The sequence below is a fragment of the Sitophilus oryzae genome, unplaced genomic scaffold (assembly GCF_002938485.1).
Source record: "Sitophilus oryzae breed Bouriz unplaced genomic scaffold, Soryzae_2.0 scaffold_2008_pilon_pilon, whole genome shotgun sequence".
Taxonomy (NCBI): Eukaryota; Metazoa; Arthropoda; class Insecta; order Coleoptera; family Curculionidae; genus Sitophilus; species Sitophilus oryzae.
This window is the reverse complement of record NW_022146734.1, coordinates 181308-197486: the sequence shown is the minus strand read 5'-3', so window position 1 is coordinate 197486 and position 16179 is coordinate 181308. Positions and strand designations below refer to the sequence as shown.

The following is a 16179-nucleotide window of genomic DNA, read 5'->3' as shown; positions in this document are numbered from 1 at the left end:
ATTCACTTAACCTTATTTTTTCAACGACCATTTTGTGTTTTGAAATTTTGAAAACACAAAATCTGACCTTTAATATCGATAGAGAAAAATTTGAGCAAAAACATATAGTTTTGCTACTCAACAACAGATGACAGAAAGAAATTTACCTTCTATATGACAACTGACATATGACATATGACATTTTTATTATGTCATATGTCATTTTTAAAAATGGCTTGTCAATAAAATAAAATGAAAATGTATTGTTATTGTTTAGTTTTTTAACTTATTTAGTTTAGAATTATTAATGTATTTGATAAATTAGATTTTCTATAATTTAATAAAAGAAAATCTTAAACATGAATTTGGAATTACTCGGTAAGTGATAGGTAGTTATTTAATTTCTAGTTCTTCATTTTTTCTTTTATTTTAGAATCCTTTGGGCAGAATTATCCTGAGGTAAGTTGATTTATTTTACAAAACTAAGATATTCTTTATTAATAATTCCACCCTATTCACAACACTTTTTGTCAGGAATTTGATGGAACATTAGATTCTTTATCTATAGCTGTTACATGTGCCTTTAATAAGAGGGGCACACTACTAGCAGTGGGCTGTAATGATGGAAGAATAGTTATTTGGGATTTTCTCACAAGAGGAATCGCCAAAATTGTATCGGGTTAGTGATATGCTATTTAATACCAACAAAATGTTAATTTTTAATTATTTTAGCTCACGTACATCCTGTTTGTAGTATAAGTTGGTCTCGCAATGGACATAAACTAGCATCAGCTTCTACAGACAATACTGTTTGTATTTGGGACGTTTTGACTGGAGAATGTGAACAAAAATACAGGTTTCCTTGTCCAGTTTTGAAGGTTCAATTTGAACCACGTAACTTAGGGAGATTATTGGTTTGTCCAATGAAACATGCAGCAGTTTTGGTTGATACAAATGGGGGCCACCAGGTATTGCCTGTAGATGAGGATGTAAGAACAGTACAATTTTCTAAATAGTGCAAAGAAATATTTAGTACTTTTAGGGAGATTTAAATATTGTAGCTTCGTTTGATAGAAGAGGTGATTATGTATATACAGGAAATGCAAAAGGAAAAGTTCTAGTTATGGACGCAAAAACATTAGATATAAAAGCTAGTTTTAGAATTGTGTTAGGTACTTCTAGTGCTACGGCAGTTAAAAGTATTGAATTTGCAAGAAGAGGAGAGTAAGTAGTATTAAATTAGCTAAAATAAATTAAAACCCTGTTTGCTTTTTTAGAAATTTTTTAATAAACACAGCTGACAGAGTTATTAGGGTATATGACAGTAAAGAAGTATTAACTTATGGAAAAGATGGTGAACCTGAACCAATTCAAAAACTACAAGACTTGGTTAACAAGTATGTAAATGCAAACTAATAGAATATTGAAATCACTTAGATTAATTTTTAGGACCATGTGGAAAAAATGTTGTTTTTCTGGTGATGGTGAATATATTTGTGCTGGGTCAGCCAGGCAACATGCCATCTATATTTGGGAAAAATCAATAGGAAATTTGGTAAAAATTCTACATGGTACAAAAGGTGAACTTCTTGTTGACTTAGCTTGGCATCCTGTAAGACCTATCATAGCAAGTATATCATCAGGTAAGTTTGATTATTCGTTATTGCAAGTTCTGAGTTTTTATCAATAAGAGTTTAATAATCTTGTTCTCTTGTTTGTAATTTTGGCAAAACATGAATTACCAAATCTTTGGTATATACAGGGTGTTTCAAAAAACATGTGCCATCTCTCGTGGGGAGATTACTCACGTAAAAATAAAATTTATTTTTCATATCAACATAGGTCCAATTCTGCTTTGTTTCGTAGCTACAGGGTGTTAAAGTCTTAATAATCTTTCTATTTATTATAATTTTCTTCCAAGTACTTTTAGTGATTCGAATGAAATTTTGAGGTTAAAAGTTACTTTAAGTGCTACATATATTTTAATGCTAAAAGTGTTGATAAATTCATCAGGGACGTGCATATGGGTTATCACTCGAATATTTTTCAAAAAAATACATGTGCGCCACTGATTTTTTTCTTTTGATATGAAAATTGTGTAGGCCGTCTAATGCCAATTAAAAGTTATCTCTTGATATTTTGTCGAATTCGGCCTCTTTGATGAGATAAAAGCAATTTTATTAATCACAATCAATAAAATTAAAATAAAAATAAAATTAATAAATTATCTACATATTATTACTATTAGTTATTATTAGTATTAGTCCAACCTACAGTAATTTAAAATAAAAAAATAATGGCATTTAAGATAATTACAAAAAACCAACTTTCAAAAAGTTTTAACATCCTGTAACTCTAAAGCCGGGTCTCCACCAAAGCAACATTTGTCGCCGATTAGTGTTGTCGACAGTGTTGCTGAAAATTCAGTAAAGTCGTCGACATTTTATGTCGCAGATTTAAGTCGCCGACTTTGTTTCATGTTTCTCTTGAGGAGCGGTACATTAAAGAAAAATCGTGTGGACGACAATGTTTACATAAACATGTCGAAAGACGTCTCCACCGAATCAACTCCTATCAGTAACTTTATCGGGTATATTTTGGCCAGAAGTTTGTTTTTGATTCTGTTGCTAAAAATAAATTTGGTATGTAGTGGAGCAATGATAAAACAAGAAATCTGATTGAAAAATATCAAGCCCACCCTGAACTTTGACACTAAGCATACTTGGTATGCTTAGTTACTATATAAACTACTTCTTATTTCATTGTGGAGCGGATTTAAGTCATCTGTACAAAGATCAGTGAGCAAGTCACTACCACCAAAGTTTACATTTTATTCTGTAAACTTTGCTACCACTATATAAATTTCTCTTCCGGAGGCTAGGATGTATCCAAAAACGACGTTGCCGTCTGGCTTGACGACGCTCATTTCGCGAAATAATAAGGAATGCGGCTGAGATTATAATTACATCCTCGTCGTTACACATGTTGATAAACACTACATAAACTTTCACTCTTTAGTCGAAAAATGAAGTCTAGCAACAATATTTCTTTGGTAGGTACGATTTTCATTTCTCGGCAATATTTTTGAAAATAGTAAGAAAAGTTGATGACAATGTCGTCGACATATATGTTGCTTTGATGGAGACCCGGCTTAAAACTATGCATTTCCATACCCATGTTTATAGGAACTTTTTTTCATATTTTTTGATGAGAAATAAATGAGTACTTATTTAAAACTTCTGCAAGATAATGATATTAATTTTTTTTTAAAGTTGCTATTAGACTTGGATCAAGGCAAATTAATAAAAATGCGTTTATCTCATAAAGGAGGCTAAAATCGACAAAATATCAAGAGAGAGCTTAAATTTTATTATATTAAACTGCTTACACAATTTCGCTAACAAAAGAAAAAAATCAGTGGCGTACATTTTTTTTTGAAAACTATTCCAGTGATAACCTATATGCACGTCCTTGGAGAATATGTTGACACTTTTTTAGCTTTAAAATATGTCCCATTTATAGTAACTCTTACCCTCAACATTTCATTCGAAACGCTAGAAGTGCTTGGAAGAAAATTATAATAAATCGAAAGATTATTAAGAGTTTAACACCCTGTAGCTACGAAAACAAGCAGAATCGGACCTATGTTGATATGAAAAATAAATCTTATTTTTACGTGAGGAATCTCCCCACGAGAGATGGCACATGTTTTTTGAAACACCCTGTATAGAGAAATCAAAAAAAGTTGGCATGCACGTCATCTCTAAAAACTTACCAAATTGACTTTCTAATAAAAATTTATTTAAAACAGAGGGCACTTTTTCCTTTTTCTTATAATCTTATATCCCGTTTAAAAAAGACAACACGCTGTCGCATCATGTCAGCTATGCTTAAGTTTTGTGGCTTTTATTGAAATCACATAGATCTTTGACCCTGTTTCAGCTGGCTCAATATCAGTTTACGGACTGTCATAGATAATTGAGGTAATTAATAGAATATCACAAAAAGGGAATCAAATTAAAATTTTACATTTTCAGGTTTCATTCAGAAAACTTTGCTAATACATATATTCATTTAACTAGAATTTGTTTTTGTAATAATAGACAAAGTTATAATGTAGACATAAAAAAAATGCAAAAGTATTGTGTCTAAAATTGAAGTAAATTACAAATTTTATTTACCACTTGTCAAAAGTCAAAGCATAGTCAAAGTAAAAAAAGCCGCTGTAGTGACTAGGGTTTCCAATTTTCGAGATCGGGATTCTTAATAGAAGATTATTTTCTTTTATCTATGATCGGAATCCTGTTTTGAAATCCTGGGATAAGAATATACATATATAATCTTGGGATCCCAGGATTGACTATCAGAATGAGAAATTGAAATATGAATGTTGCATTGTTTCTAGCTGCATTTTTATTAAGTATTTCTTTATATTATAAAGAAATTAATATAATGTAGCTACAAGAATAAAAATGCAGTTCTTGTTGCAAAAAATATAGCAAACATGGAAATATAACTTTTAGATATTGAAGTTTTGCTTAATAAAAATAAAATATGGTCTTTGAGAGACTAAAGTGTATAAAGTTGAATCATTTTAGACTGGGCATTTAAATTTTTCTAGATATTAGGGATTCCGGGATTTGATATCGGGTTTTCGGGGATAACCATACACCGTTAGAAACCCTAGTAGCAACATTACAACATGCATATTTTGATGAAGTCAACTTTTATTGATTTATATTATTATTTAGTATGTTTTTGTAAAATTTAATACTATAGTAAACGCCACGAATGTTTGGGAGTGATTCATTGCTCGATGAAGTTAGAATCGACACGCGCGCTATCATTTTTACATTAAAAACGTAAATTTTTACCGCAGAGTCTCTGCCGCAGACGCAGGTTTTTAAAGGCCCGGTCTAATCATCTGCCTGCGCTCCTCCTACTTATTCTAAAATGTCAGTGTTATTGACAAAGGCGATACTGTATCGCGTTTCTTTGATTGATTCGTTTTTGTGCGTCAGTCCATTGGTGTGCTTGCAGTGCGACCAATGGGGCATTCCAGTTTATATTTATAACCAAATATATGTTTTGACAAGACTTTGACAGTTTGCTGGAATCCTTTTTTAAGTAATTTGTTACTAATAAATATTTTTGTAATATTCATCAATAAAAATAAATTTAAAATTTCATGCACAAAAACATAAACAACAGATTATATATTGATTATTATACGACTTGAAACACCACGGCACTGGAATTAAGTTTTATGTGACCTTGAACAGATTAGTTCACATTGTAGCGACCAATGACTAAAGAATTCAAGGCCAAATAACACCCGAGACCAAATTGTTACCATGGCACCAAACAGTGCCGTGGCCATATTTTTTCTTAACTTAGCTAGTTGAAGGGATATTTATATTTTTGATAAATGTTTTGACTACGCCTATGGTGTAGGTGGTGGCATCATACTAATTAATTACGAAAAAAACGTATTAAAATGTTAACAAAAGGTACAAAACTAGTATAGACGTATAGCACACATCAAGTACATATAATATCAGAAAAATAATTATCGAATTCAATAAGAAAACTTTAGAAAACGCTAAAAAGGTGGAGCGGACTGTTTATTTACATATGAAACGTAACTCCTGGCTCTTTCTTGTCACTGCTGCTTTTACATTTGAAAGCTGAACAACTAATCAACATTGTAATAAAGTTTATACAAAGTTCACTACACACAAACTATTAAAAATTGCTAAAATTGTTGTTGGTGACCAGCTGATGACTCATTGTTTGCCACCGAAAGAAAAGGCGTCTAAGGTCACAAATTCTGCTGCAGCACGTATAGGGGCGTTACATGTCCTTATATTTCTTATTTTTACATGTCATTGGTAGCGACCGATGAATCACTCCCAAACATTCGTGGCGCGTTTACTATACCATTCATATTGTAAAAGGTGAAAATTGGTCAACCTATAAAATCCTATTTCTCTAGGTGTTGTGAGTGTATGGGCACAAAATCAAGTAGAAAATTGGTCAGCATTTGCGCCAGATTTCAAAGAACTGGATGAAAATGTTGAATATGAAGAGAGAGAAAGTGAATTTGATTTAACCGATGAAGATAAATCAGTTGCCAGTGGCGGAGATGACAAGGAAGACACGGATTTAGAGGTTTCATTCTATTTTTCAAAAATTATATTAATATATAAAGTGAATTTATCTTAGGTTGATGTTTGTGGAATTGAAAAAGTAACGGCTTTCTGTAGTAGCGACGAGGAAGATGAAAATACGGATTGTCTTCAGTTCCTTCCAATATCTCCAGAAGTATGTATTTTTTTCATCTTGATATAATTTGATTAAAAATACTCTATTAAATTTTAGGTGGAAGACCCTGAGGATAATTGGACACCCACTGACACAAATACAGTCCCTGTAAATCAAAATACTGGTCCACCACCGGCAAAGAAGAAAAAATACAAATCTTATGACATTGCCTTAGAAAATATCGCCGATGGAGGTAATTTCACTAAATAATTATAATAGTAATTTTACTTTTTTTTAAGTAGTACAGGATCTTTAGTTATTTACATAATAAATCTATATTTTTACACTAGTAGTTAGATGTATTAATAAGTGGCTACCAAGTTAGATGTTTTTGTAAAAACACAATTTAGAACATTTTTATAATTGACTAATTTGTTAGTCATTTATGGTATTTTATTTTGAAATGACAGTTTTTATCTACGGTTACTGTTAAGTAGTAGGTTTATCGAATCTAGATTAAGTATAGATTTTTTTATTAAGTTTTGTTTGCGAAATAAACTTTTGTCTGTTATTTTATAGAATTCTTTTTGCCTGTCTTTTTTCTTTCATGTTTTGTTTGTCGTGGATTAGTGTCATGTGAAGAAATGTGGCCTGATTTGTAGGTGGGGGTGTCATTTACAGTGGAAGAAGTAAAAAATGGGGAAACGAAATGCAGTAACATTATGCAGGGTGTGTAAAAGTTTGTAACATATGGGAGTTTTTTATTGAGTTATCGAAAAAAAGTTTATTTTATAATTAAAAAAGTATTTTGGCGTTAGACAGCGACAACTGTCATGGCAGCAAATAGAGTCTGTCCAACTAGAGTATCATGAATGACAGTCAGACAACGTGCGCGTTCAGAGAACAGCAGCTGACTGAGCGCTGAGTAGTTTGCTCAGCGGCTGACCGTTTTTGTGTGTAAAAATAGATCGTTTAGGGAAGTCGCTTACTCAGCCACTGAACGCGTACAGTCTGCCATTTTAATTCATAGTTAAATTGTGTTTTGTGTAATTTTTTGCTTGTCGTCTGTCGAATCTTGTAAAAAGTAGGGTTAATGTAAAATTATGTTTTGAACCATATACATACATATAAAAGAATATACCGCCGCCTTCCTACAATAAGCAATGAATGGATTTATGTTCTAGTATTGAAGGAGAGAAAATCGATTTTGTACGGTTTGGGAACATAAGTTCGTTCTTGTTTAGGAGGTGAAATATACGCTTACGTCGAAATGTTATTTTCCTATTAATTGAATGTATTGAGGTCGGTTATCCATTGAATTTTTGTTTGTTATCTCCTCTATATATCTGGTTTTATTTGAACGTCTTTAACCTCAATTTCATACATGTAATTTGGAAATGACAACCCTTCTAATGACAAGATAGACTTAAGCCCCGTTCTTAGAACTTCGTATTGTCGCCAGCGACACGTCAAATGAACCAATGCGATTTGTACAAAGTTCAAACAGCTGTCAATTTTAAATTTAGTTCAGCTCTCATTGGTTGTTTGAAGTGTGAAACGGTGTCGCCAGCAACACGTCAAAAGATCCAATGAGCTTTGTACAAAATTCAAACAGCTGTCAATTTTAAATTTAGTACAGCTCTATTGGTTCTTTGAAGTGTCAACCAGTGTCGCCAGTGATGGAACAATGGAAAATATTTTTTAACATTTATTTCGATCCTTTATACTTCAATATTGGGACAAGAATTCGTGCGGTGCCTACAGTATATTTTTTTATAGGAATATGTTTTGAATAATTTTTCGATATTTTGTCATGGTCTAACCCAACTTTTTGCATATTTAAAAAAGGATATTTTTGTAAAATGCCTCCATGACAGTCATCACAACTAAGTGATTTTTTGTGAAATGATATACTTAATTGATTTCAGATCAACTTTTTTCCCAAAAATTCGATAATTTTTTCCCGCTTGTTATGAACTTTCTGGGACACACTGTATAACTCAGGGTTTGATTTATTTTGCATATTTAACGTGCTTTAAAATGGAAAACATTTTATGATTTTAAATATTTTTTGGCAGTTCTAGTTGAAAAAGTCTTAAATAAATACATGGCATATCCTAAGCATTTAAAAATAAATGATATTAATATTAAAATCTGATCAAAATTTAAATTAAGAGTATATAAAATATACTAGTGTTATAAAAATAACTTTTACAACTTATAAGAATTCAAAATGTGTTAGTAGCTATATTTAACGTGAACTATAGTAGCATTTTATTTGGATTATCTATCTTTGTCCATTTGTAACGGATTTTAAAACAAAAATCAACGCCTTGCTGACCATAAGAAATGTAAGTATGCCATATTATTGATTTTTTTATGTCTCATCATATTTATTTTTCTTTCGATTCAAAAAAATATAAAACAATCTAAAATAGTTCATAAAAATGTTTTATTGAAATTCATTAACAAATCATCTCATTATTTACCATATCCATTTAGTAATAATTAACAATAATTATTATGACTGATCACTATATCAAACACTAAAGTTACATATATTTCATCAATGTCGGTATTTTTTGTTTCATTTTTTACTGTAGTCTGTCCAGTGAGCCGATCCCTAACAGTGACAGTTGTGTCTGTCATTTTAATTCTCAGGTAAATTGTATTTTCTGTCAGTTTTTGGGTATTGCCTGTCGAAATTTTCCCTAACTTGTTGGACAGACTTTACCTTATTAGTTATTAAACTTTTTTCATATCAAATTCTATAAGAATAAATTTCTGTCGATTGTCTACCGACAGGATTCGTGGCAATGACATTGATGACGTGAGCACAACTTTATTTAGCATTTACTATATGCGTCACTAATTTTATACAGGGTGGTCCGAACTGTATTCCGGAAACTTCAGCAGCATATTCTGCAAATAAAAATACTAAGTAAAAAAGTTCTTATTAATGTATGTCCTAAAATGCTTAGTTTTGGGGATAAGGGTGTAGAATTTTTATTTTTATTTCGATTTTTTCCAAATAATTTCTGAAGTAACACCAATATTTGGATGAAAATTGGTGTCTGGGAGTTTTTTGACATGATAAATTTGATTTTGATGTCAATATGGTGTTGTCACCTACAGGTGTTTTATCTGTTTTGAGGAGTAATATCTTTTCGTCCGTACCTGTATAAAAATACTGAGAAAAAATATACATTTCCGTGATTTTTTACGTAAAAAATGTCTCTTGGGAAAAATCGCTACGAGTAGCCGTTCTCAAGATATTTAGAATGGAAATAGCCAATACATGTCATTACTGACAAAAAATAAGCATATTGAGTAGATATTTGTTGAAATAATAAATTTGGGGAATTTGTATTTTTTTAAATTAATCATAAATTTTTCTGCGCATAAATTATGATAAAACAGTTTCTGTTGATCTTTTGGTACAAAAACATTTCAGATTTGTGATTTCAGACTAATAACTATTTAGTAAACATGTTTAATTTATGTCAATGATGACAGGTATTGATAATTTCGATTCCAAATATCTCGAGATCCATTACTAGTAGCGATTTTTACCAAGAGATCTTTTTTACGTAAAAAACGTCGTAAATGTATATTTTTTTACTCAATAGTTTTATACAGGTACGTGCGAAAAGTTATTAGTCTTCAAACCAGGTAAAAATATGTAGGAGGCTCCCTATAAAAGGAGTCATATTGACATCAAAATCGGATTTGTCATGTCAAAAAACTCCCACACACCAATTTTTATCGAAATATTGACGCTACTTCATAAATTATTTGGAAAAAATCGAAATAAAAATGAAACTTCTACACCCTGTATCTTCGAAACTAAGCATTTTAGGACATAAATCTATACAAACTTTTTTACATATTTTTATCTGCAGAATATGCTGCCGAAGTTTCTGGAATACAGTTCGGACCACCCTGTATAACATTATACATAAGTACCACGTAAATAAGCAAACGTTAAATTTTAAAAATATATTCTTATTTCTTGTTCAATATATAGAGTAGCCCGCAAAAATGTTCCAAAAAGCTCCATATCAGGTTTTTTATTTCATATTTCGACTGTTTTGATTCAAATATCTTTCTGCACTTAAGTTGAACTTGTTTAAATAAACTGCTGTATATATTCTTCGATCAGCGGACTTGTCTTAACATTTCCAGTCCAAACCATACGCATACCTTTAATTAAATAAATAAAACAAAGTCGGGTTTGTTACACCATTTATAAACCAAGAACGGCTGAACCGATTTTATAATCTGTTTTGTTCAATTTTTAACTGAATTCACAACAGAATACATATTAAAATAGAAGAAAAATTCACAGAAAAATATATACAAAAAAAAATATTTTTAAGTAAATGAGGTTTGGAACTCCCCATGTTCCGCAATTGACAGCTTACGTCACCCACCCTATAGCTTATTTGTAATAATTGATGTTCAGTGCAAATCACTGACATACTAGACATTATAGAACTTGAATACAAAATCTGATGTTTTTTGGGTCATCCTGTATTCCTGTATTTGGATATTAGAAAAAATCGTTGCGTCACTGTAATCTGTAGCTTGAGGTTACTGATATAAATTGTAGGTCGTTAAATTAATCGTGACATAATTTTTCTATAGCATCTTGTTTATTAAAAGTAAATTAGAAACATACATAAATTAAAAGATGTTATAGAAAGTTATTAAGTAACACGCCAAATAATTTAAATCAATACAAAGCTTTATCTATATATGGGAATTTATTTTGTGCGAACAATTATATTACTTTTTAAAAATCAAGCAACCATTTCTTGCACCAGAGCCTTTAGAATTTGCACTTGCACGATCGCTAGCATCTATGAATAATTTTATGCTCAGGTACTTTTGCAATATCTATCAACACCTGGCGTACCTCGCTTTAGTGTCACAGAGTTTAAGTCTGTCCAACGAGACACCACAGAGACAGTTCTCTGTCATTTTAATTCAGATAAATTTAATTTTCTGTCATCTTTTGGATGTCGTCTGTCAAAATCTTCTCTAACTTGTTGGACAGACTTTACTTAACCATACAGAAGCGACACAGACAATTTTTTCATTGACCAAATTATTAGTGCGTTTTTTGTCATATTTTTTGGGGTATAATTTTATATATATTTCATTAGTTTATAATTGTCAGGGACGAACGTTTAAAAACCGTAATGTAAAAAACTAGTTTTAAGTGTAAAAGCATTTTATGAAAAGCAAATAATCTTTTACGAATTAGTAAAGCTCTTTTAAAAACTGTTTCATGTCAATAACTGTTATAAAAATTTCATTTATATTCTACTACGTCTGTTTTTTGATTGGTATTATTTTTTATATATTCTGATTGGGTTTCCAAACCGGCATCAGGAAATCCCGGGATCCCGATGTATCTTTAATCCCGAAATAACGATATTAAATCCCGGGATCCTGAAAATCTCAAAAAATTTAAATACCCAATCGAAAATGATTCAGCTTTATACACTTTAGTCTTTTAAAGATAATATTTTATTTATATTAAGCAGAACGTCAATATCTAAAAGTTATATTTCCACGTTTGGTATATTTTTTTTTCAACAAGAATTTATTATTCACCTAAATGTTACTTTGTATCGTCTATTTTAATAAAGCTCTTTTCTCATTTTCTTTTTGATATACATAGCTCCATTTTTATTAAATATTTCTTTAGATTAAATTTCTCGTTCTGATACTTAACACCGGGATTATAGGTCCTTATCGCGGGATTTCAAAACGGAATCCCGATTCCGAAAATTGGAAACCCTAATTCTGATATAATTGAAAGTACAGGTTGAGAAATGTCATTTCCTTACACTATCTATTTTTCTACATTTTGTGCCTGTATTTTACTTCAAAATGTGAAGACTCGACTTAAATGTCATTCATGGTTAATATTTCCTATTTTATCCCTTGTAGTTAAGTTATAATTTTGTTTAGTAAATGCTAAGGTCTTCTCTAATTTTTTTAAAATACCTAGATCAAATGACGCGCTTCTGACTGTCGCTTCTGTATAGCCACTGTATTCTGTGGTATGTTAAAATATTTAACCTATTTTTTTACAGAAGTTCATCCATTAATAAGCAATAAATCTAAGGATAAACAAATGGGAGGCGTTAAGAAGGGAGTAGGAAGGCCTAGAAAATGAATATCATTCCAAATTTTTAAACCTATAAAGTGTGATTGTGTCTATTCTCGTCTATTATGAACTTTTAATAATAAATTTATCTTTATATCAACAATATATTTTGTCTACTATTTTACAACATTTTTCATTTACATTATAAAAAAATGATAACAAAAACATTACTGGAAAAAACGCCCGTATTTCTAGAAATAATCACATTTAGAAATGGCACTTATATATAATAAAATGCATAGTGCCCAGTATGATGTTTTCCTTGTTTATTTCTCTTTGTGGAAACAAAAATGGAAAGTATAAAAGATATTTCCTGTACGCAAAAAAAAACAACTTTTAAAATCGAAAAAAAATATTAGTTGCTTTTAAAATAACAATTTTAATAGCAGTCCAAAAAAGACATGTCTAAGTTAATTCTTTTAGTAATAATTTTTGTAGTGTCGCTGCTATTTATATCACTCAAACTCTTTAGTTTTAACCTATTAACACACCCACTCCAAGTCTAAAATTGTTTTTCTGATGATTCATTAGTCCACTAATGGCTAAAGTAAAAGGTAAAGGGCTTAATTTTTTTTCTATAACAGCACCAACTGACCAATTTGAATCTATATGGCCTAAAAAAATAAATAATTAGTAATAACTCAGAAAGAATCCTTTAAATTTACCTTTAAAAACTACTTCACTTTTTGGCAGGTCCACTTGATAACCAATTGATGCAACTGATTCTTGAACTCTATTATTCGCTTCTAATTCAACTCCGATTTGTAATTGTTTGCTAGCCTTCTGATAATAACATAAATGCACACCTGATACACCTAATGTCCCTGAGACCTGATAATTTTCAGTTGCATATCTTCAAATCAAACAATTATTTTCAAAATTTATATATAATTTCACATTTTCACCTTCCTGCTACACTTAACAGAGCAATTTCACCTCCTGGTACACCAGGGCCTTTTTGGTATGCCAGTTCTGTCCCTAAAGCCAATCGTGACGTGACAGCTTGCAAATAATGTAAAACTACAACTCCTGAACTATTAATTACATCAGGATTGGCAACAGTCATACTTGCAGTATAATCACTGCCTCGATAATTTAATGTCAGTTGACCCACTTGAAATTTTGAATTTTGTACCTAAAAATTAAATTTTAACTTTTATTTTTATATGTGGATATTATCATTTACTTGTGCACCAAATTTTGCTTGTAACTTTGGTTGAATTTGGTGAATGATTGTAGCGTTCAAATTTCCAGTAGGGTCAATGTCTCCTAACAAAATAGGATAGGCTTCGTTCTGTGAAAGTTGTTTTGTTCCTACATATGTGGCTCCAAATCGGTACCCACTAGGAGTGACGGAACTCATATTAACTGTATGAGATATTTGAAAATGATTGCTTAAGCCCCTTGTAAGCATAATTCTGGCGCCTTCGAAACACGTAGGGAACACATCTAGAAAGTAATTCATTCAAATTTGGTAGCGATTCCTAAGGATTATATTCAGGTATAGGTTATGTATGATAAATCAATTTACTTTTGCACTTTGTATGTATGTCTTCTAATGGACCTGGATTTTCTACATTAGCTTCTTCTGTAACTTTTGTTTCTGCTTCTTTAGATTTTGTATAGACTCCTGGAGGTGGCGGAGGAGGTGCTGAATAAGCTTGAACATTGCCCATTTTATTATACTTAATAAGTTAATACAACACTAGAGCTCTGAAACGATTAAATACACTAACGAGCCCTTTTGCTTTCTGTGATTTTGTCCAAATTAGGGAAACATTACAAAAGCAAAACGCGTTTTTCTTTTATAAAATCCACATTTTCTAAAAATTTCCTAAAATCACTGACATATGTCAACGGGCAGCCACCTACTTGATCGATTAAACATTTTTTTCAATTTTTACAGTTAACTGTAACTAAGATGTCCACAGATTATAAGTCATTTATCTAGAGTTTCCAGTTTTTTAGCGAAGACTTTCATAACTTTCATTGCTAGGTGTCGCCTAAAAATGTTTATCTCTTCCACGAATTTGAGATATGAAAGATGCAATTTTTTGTATATTTAATTCTAACAAAGTTAATTATATCAGGCAGTAACGATATGGTATCGATATTGATAAATTAAAAGTTATTCCGTGCAGATTCCATGTATCATTGGCGATAAAATTATTTTATAGGGCGGTACGGTAAGTGTATTTTTTTGTTTTATTTTAAACTTATTTTAACAACTATTTTTCTTGTTATTACCTACCACTACGTACTTCTCAATTAAGTCTCTGATTCTGTGCTCTGATTTAAGGTAGGGCGGATGTAATTTAACCCTAATTAAAGCTTAATTTTTATGCATGTGAAATTTGTGAAATGTGGACGTTTTCTGTGTAAAATAATATGGCGGCAAAAAATTCCTATATTCAGGTAACCGAGGTAATATTCTGGTAATATATTTGGATGCATGAAAATGGTTCAATATGAAAATTTTTAAACCTATGTACAGGGTCCGGCAATAGTGCGTCGGGCATCTGTAGCTCCTAGAATAAAAAACTTGAGAATTTTGTTTTAGTGCAAACCTAAAGTATGTACCAGGATGTAGGTATTTCAGGAAAATATTTTAACTTCTATAGGGTGGCTCAAAAAAGTGTGAGCGGATCTGGATGATTTTTTTTAAATGGAACACCCTGTATATTATTGCATTTTTGGCTTCCTTTCAGGGCACTTTACATAACCCTAAGATATGAATAAATATATTTCCATAGTTTCAGAGATATTAAAAAATAAATTAAAAATATATATTTTTCAGCTCTTCTTAAAAATATTATTAAAAATACAAGAACTGTTCTGAAATCAAAACGATATTAGGTATTTACTTTAGATGGTCTGTTCTTACTTTGCTATAAATATGGTAATCGTAATTCATACAGGATATTCAATATTCTACGCCAAACTTTCTAAAATATAAAATATTTTTCTTTGTTTTTTTAAATGAAACACCGTGTATATTATGTTTTTATTAGATGGAGAGTTTAAAAATGAACATTTATTGTATTTAGAGTATTTCAAAATTTTTAACGGTTTCGCAGATACACGCAGTATTATTTCATATGGCGCTTTCAATGGTAAAATACGAGAGAAAAATTACTGGGTGGCTTTGATAAAAATTTACTGTGGAAAATGCCATATGAAATATAAAACCGCAAATATCTGCGAAACCGTTAAAAATTTTGTAATACTCTAAATATAAAAAATGTTCATTTTTTAATTCTCCGTCTATTGAAAAAATAATATACATGGTGTTCCATTTAAAAAAACGAAGAAAAATTATTTTATATTTTAGAAAATTTAGCTTAGAATTTTGAACATCCTGTATAATTTACGATTTTCATATTTATAGCAAAGTAAGTACAGACCATCAAAAGTAAATACCTCATATAGTTTTGTTTTCAGAACAGTTTTTGTATTTTTAATAATTTTTTTAAGAAGGGCTGAAAAAATATATATTTTTGATTTATTTTTTAATATTTCTGAAACTATCAAAAAGTATTTATTTATATCTTAGGGTTATGTAAAGTGATCGGAAAGGAAGCCAAAAATGTAACAATATACAGGGTGTTCCATTTAAAAAAAAATCATCCAGGTCCACTCACACTTTTTTGAGCCACTCTATAGAAGTTAAAATATTTTCCTGAAATACATCCTGGTACATACTTCAGGTATGCACTTAAACAAAATTCTCAAGTTGTTTATTCTAGGAGCTACAG

The 16179-nt window shown here is 30.7% G+C and overlaps 2 protein-coding genes across 2 annotated transcripts; one reads left to right on the top strand and one right to left on the bottom strand.

Moving 5' to 3' along the window:
* The first annotated feature begins 210 nt into the window (after positions 1-210).
* LOC115884000 (retinoblastoma-binding protein 5 homolog) lies at positions 211-12659 on the top strand. Its single transcript, XM_030902428.1, has 11 exons — positions 211-357; positions 413-438; positions 514-658; positions 712-968; positions 1022-1203; positions 1257-1376; positions 1429-1622; positions 5975-6150; positions 6205-6303; positions 6361-6496; positions 12351-12659. Exons 1-11 carry the CDS (start codon positions 339-341, stop codon positions 12431-12433), a joined length of 1437 nt encoding a protein of 478 aa, XP_030758288.1. The 5' UTR covers positions 211-338; the 3' UTR covers positions 12434-12659.
* LOC115884001 (mitochondrial import receptor subunit TOM40 homolog 1-like) lies at positions 12459-14309 on the bottom strand. Its single transcript, XM_030902430.1, has 5 exons — positions 13956-14309; positions 13611-13873; positions 13330-13559; positions 13090-13277; positions 12459-13038 (listed from the first exon to the last, which is right to left on the bottom strand). Exons 1-5 carry the CDS (start codon positions 14098-14100, stop codon positions 12899-12901), a joined length of 966 nt encoding a protein of 321 aa, XP_030758290.1. The 5' UTR covers positions 14101-14309; the 3' UTR covers positions 12459-12898.
* Between the last annotated feature and the right edge of the window lie 1870 nt (positions 14310-16179).

What these genes read in the sequence shown, in the direction of transcription:
- LOC115884001 (XM_030902430.1), bottom strand. Translation starts at nt 14,100, where the DNA reads ATGGGCAATGTTCAAGCTTATTCAGCACCTCCTCCGCCACCTCCAGGA. An exon ending in CTGTTAAGTGTAGCAGGAAG is followed by an intron (nt 13,278 to 13,329) that starts GTGAAAATGTGA and finishes TTTGATTTGAAG; the next exon opens with ATATGCAACTGAAAATTATC. An exon ending in AAGTGAAGTAGTTTTTAAAG is followed by an intron (nt 13,039 to 13,089) that starts GTAAATTTAAAG and finishes TTATTTTTTTAG; the next exon opens with GCCATATAGATTCAAATTGG.
- LOC115884000 (XM_030902428.1), top strand. An exon ending in AGGAAGACACGGATTTAGAG is followed by an intron (nt 6,151 to 6,204) that starts GTTTCATTCTAT and finishes AATTTATCTTAG; the next exon opens with GTTGATGTTTGTGGAATTGA. An exon ending in TCCTTCCAATATCTCCAGAA is followed by an intron (nt 6,304 to 6,360) that starts GTATGTATTTTT and finishes ATTAAATTTTAG; the next exon opens with GTGGAAGACCCTGAGGATAA.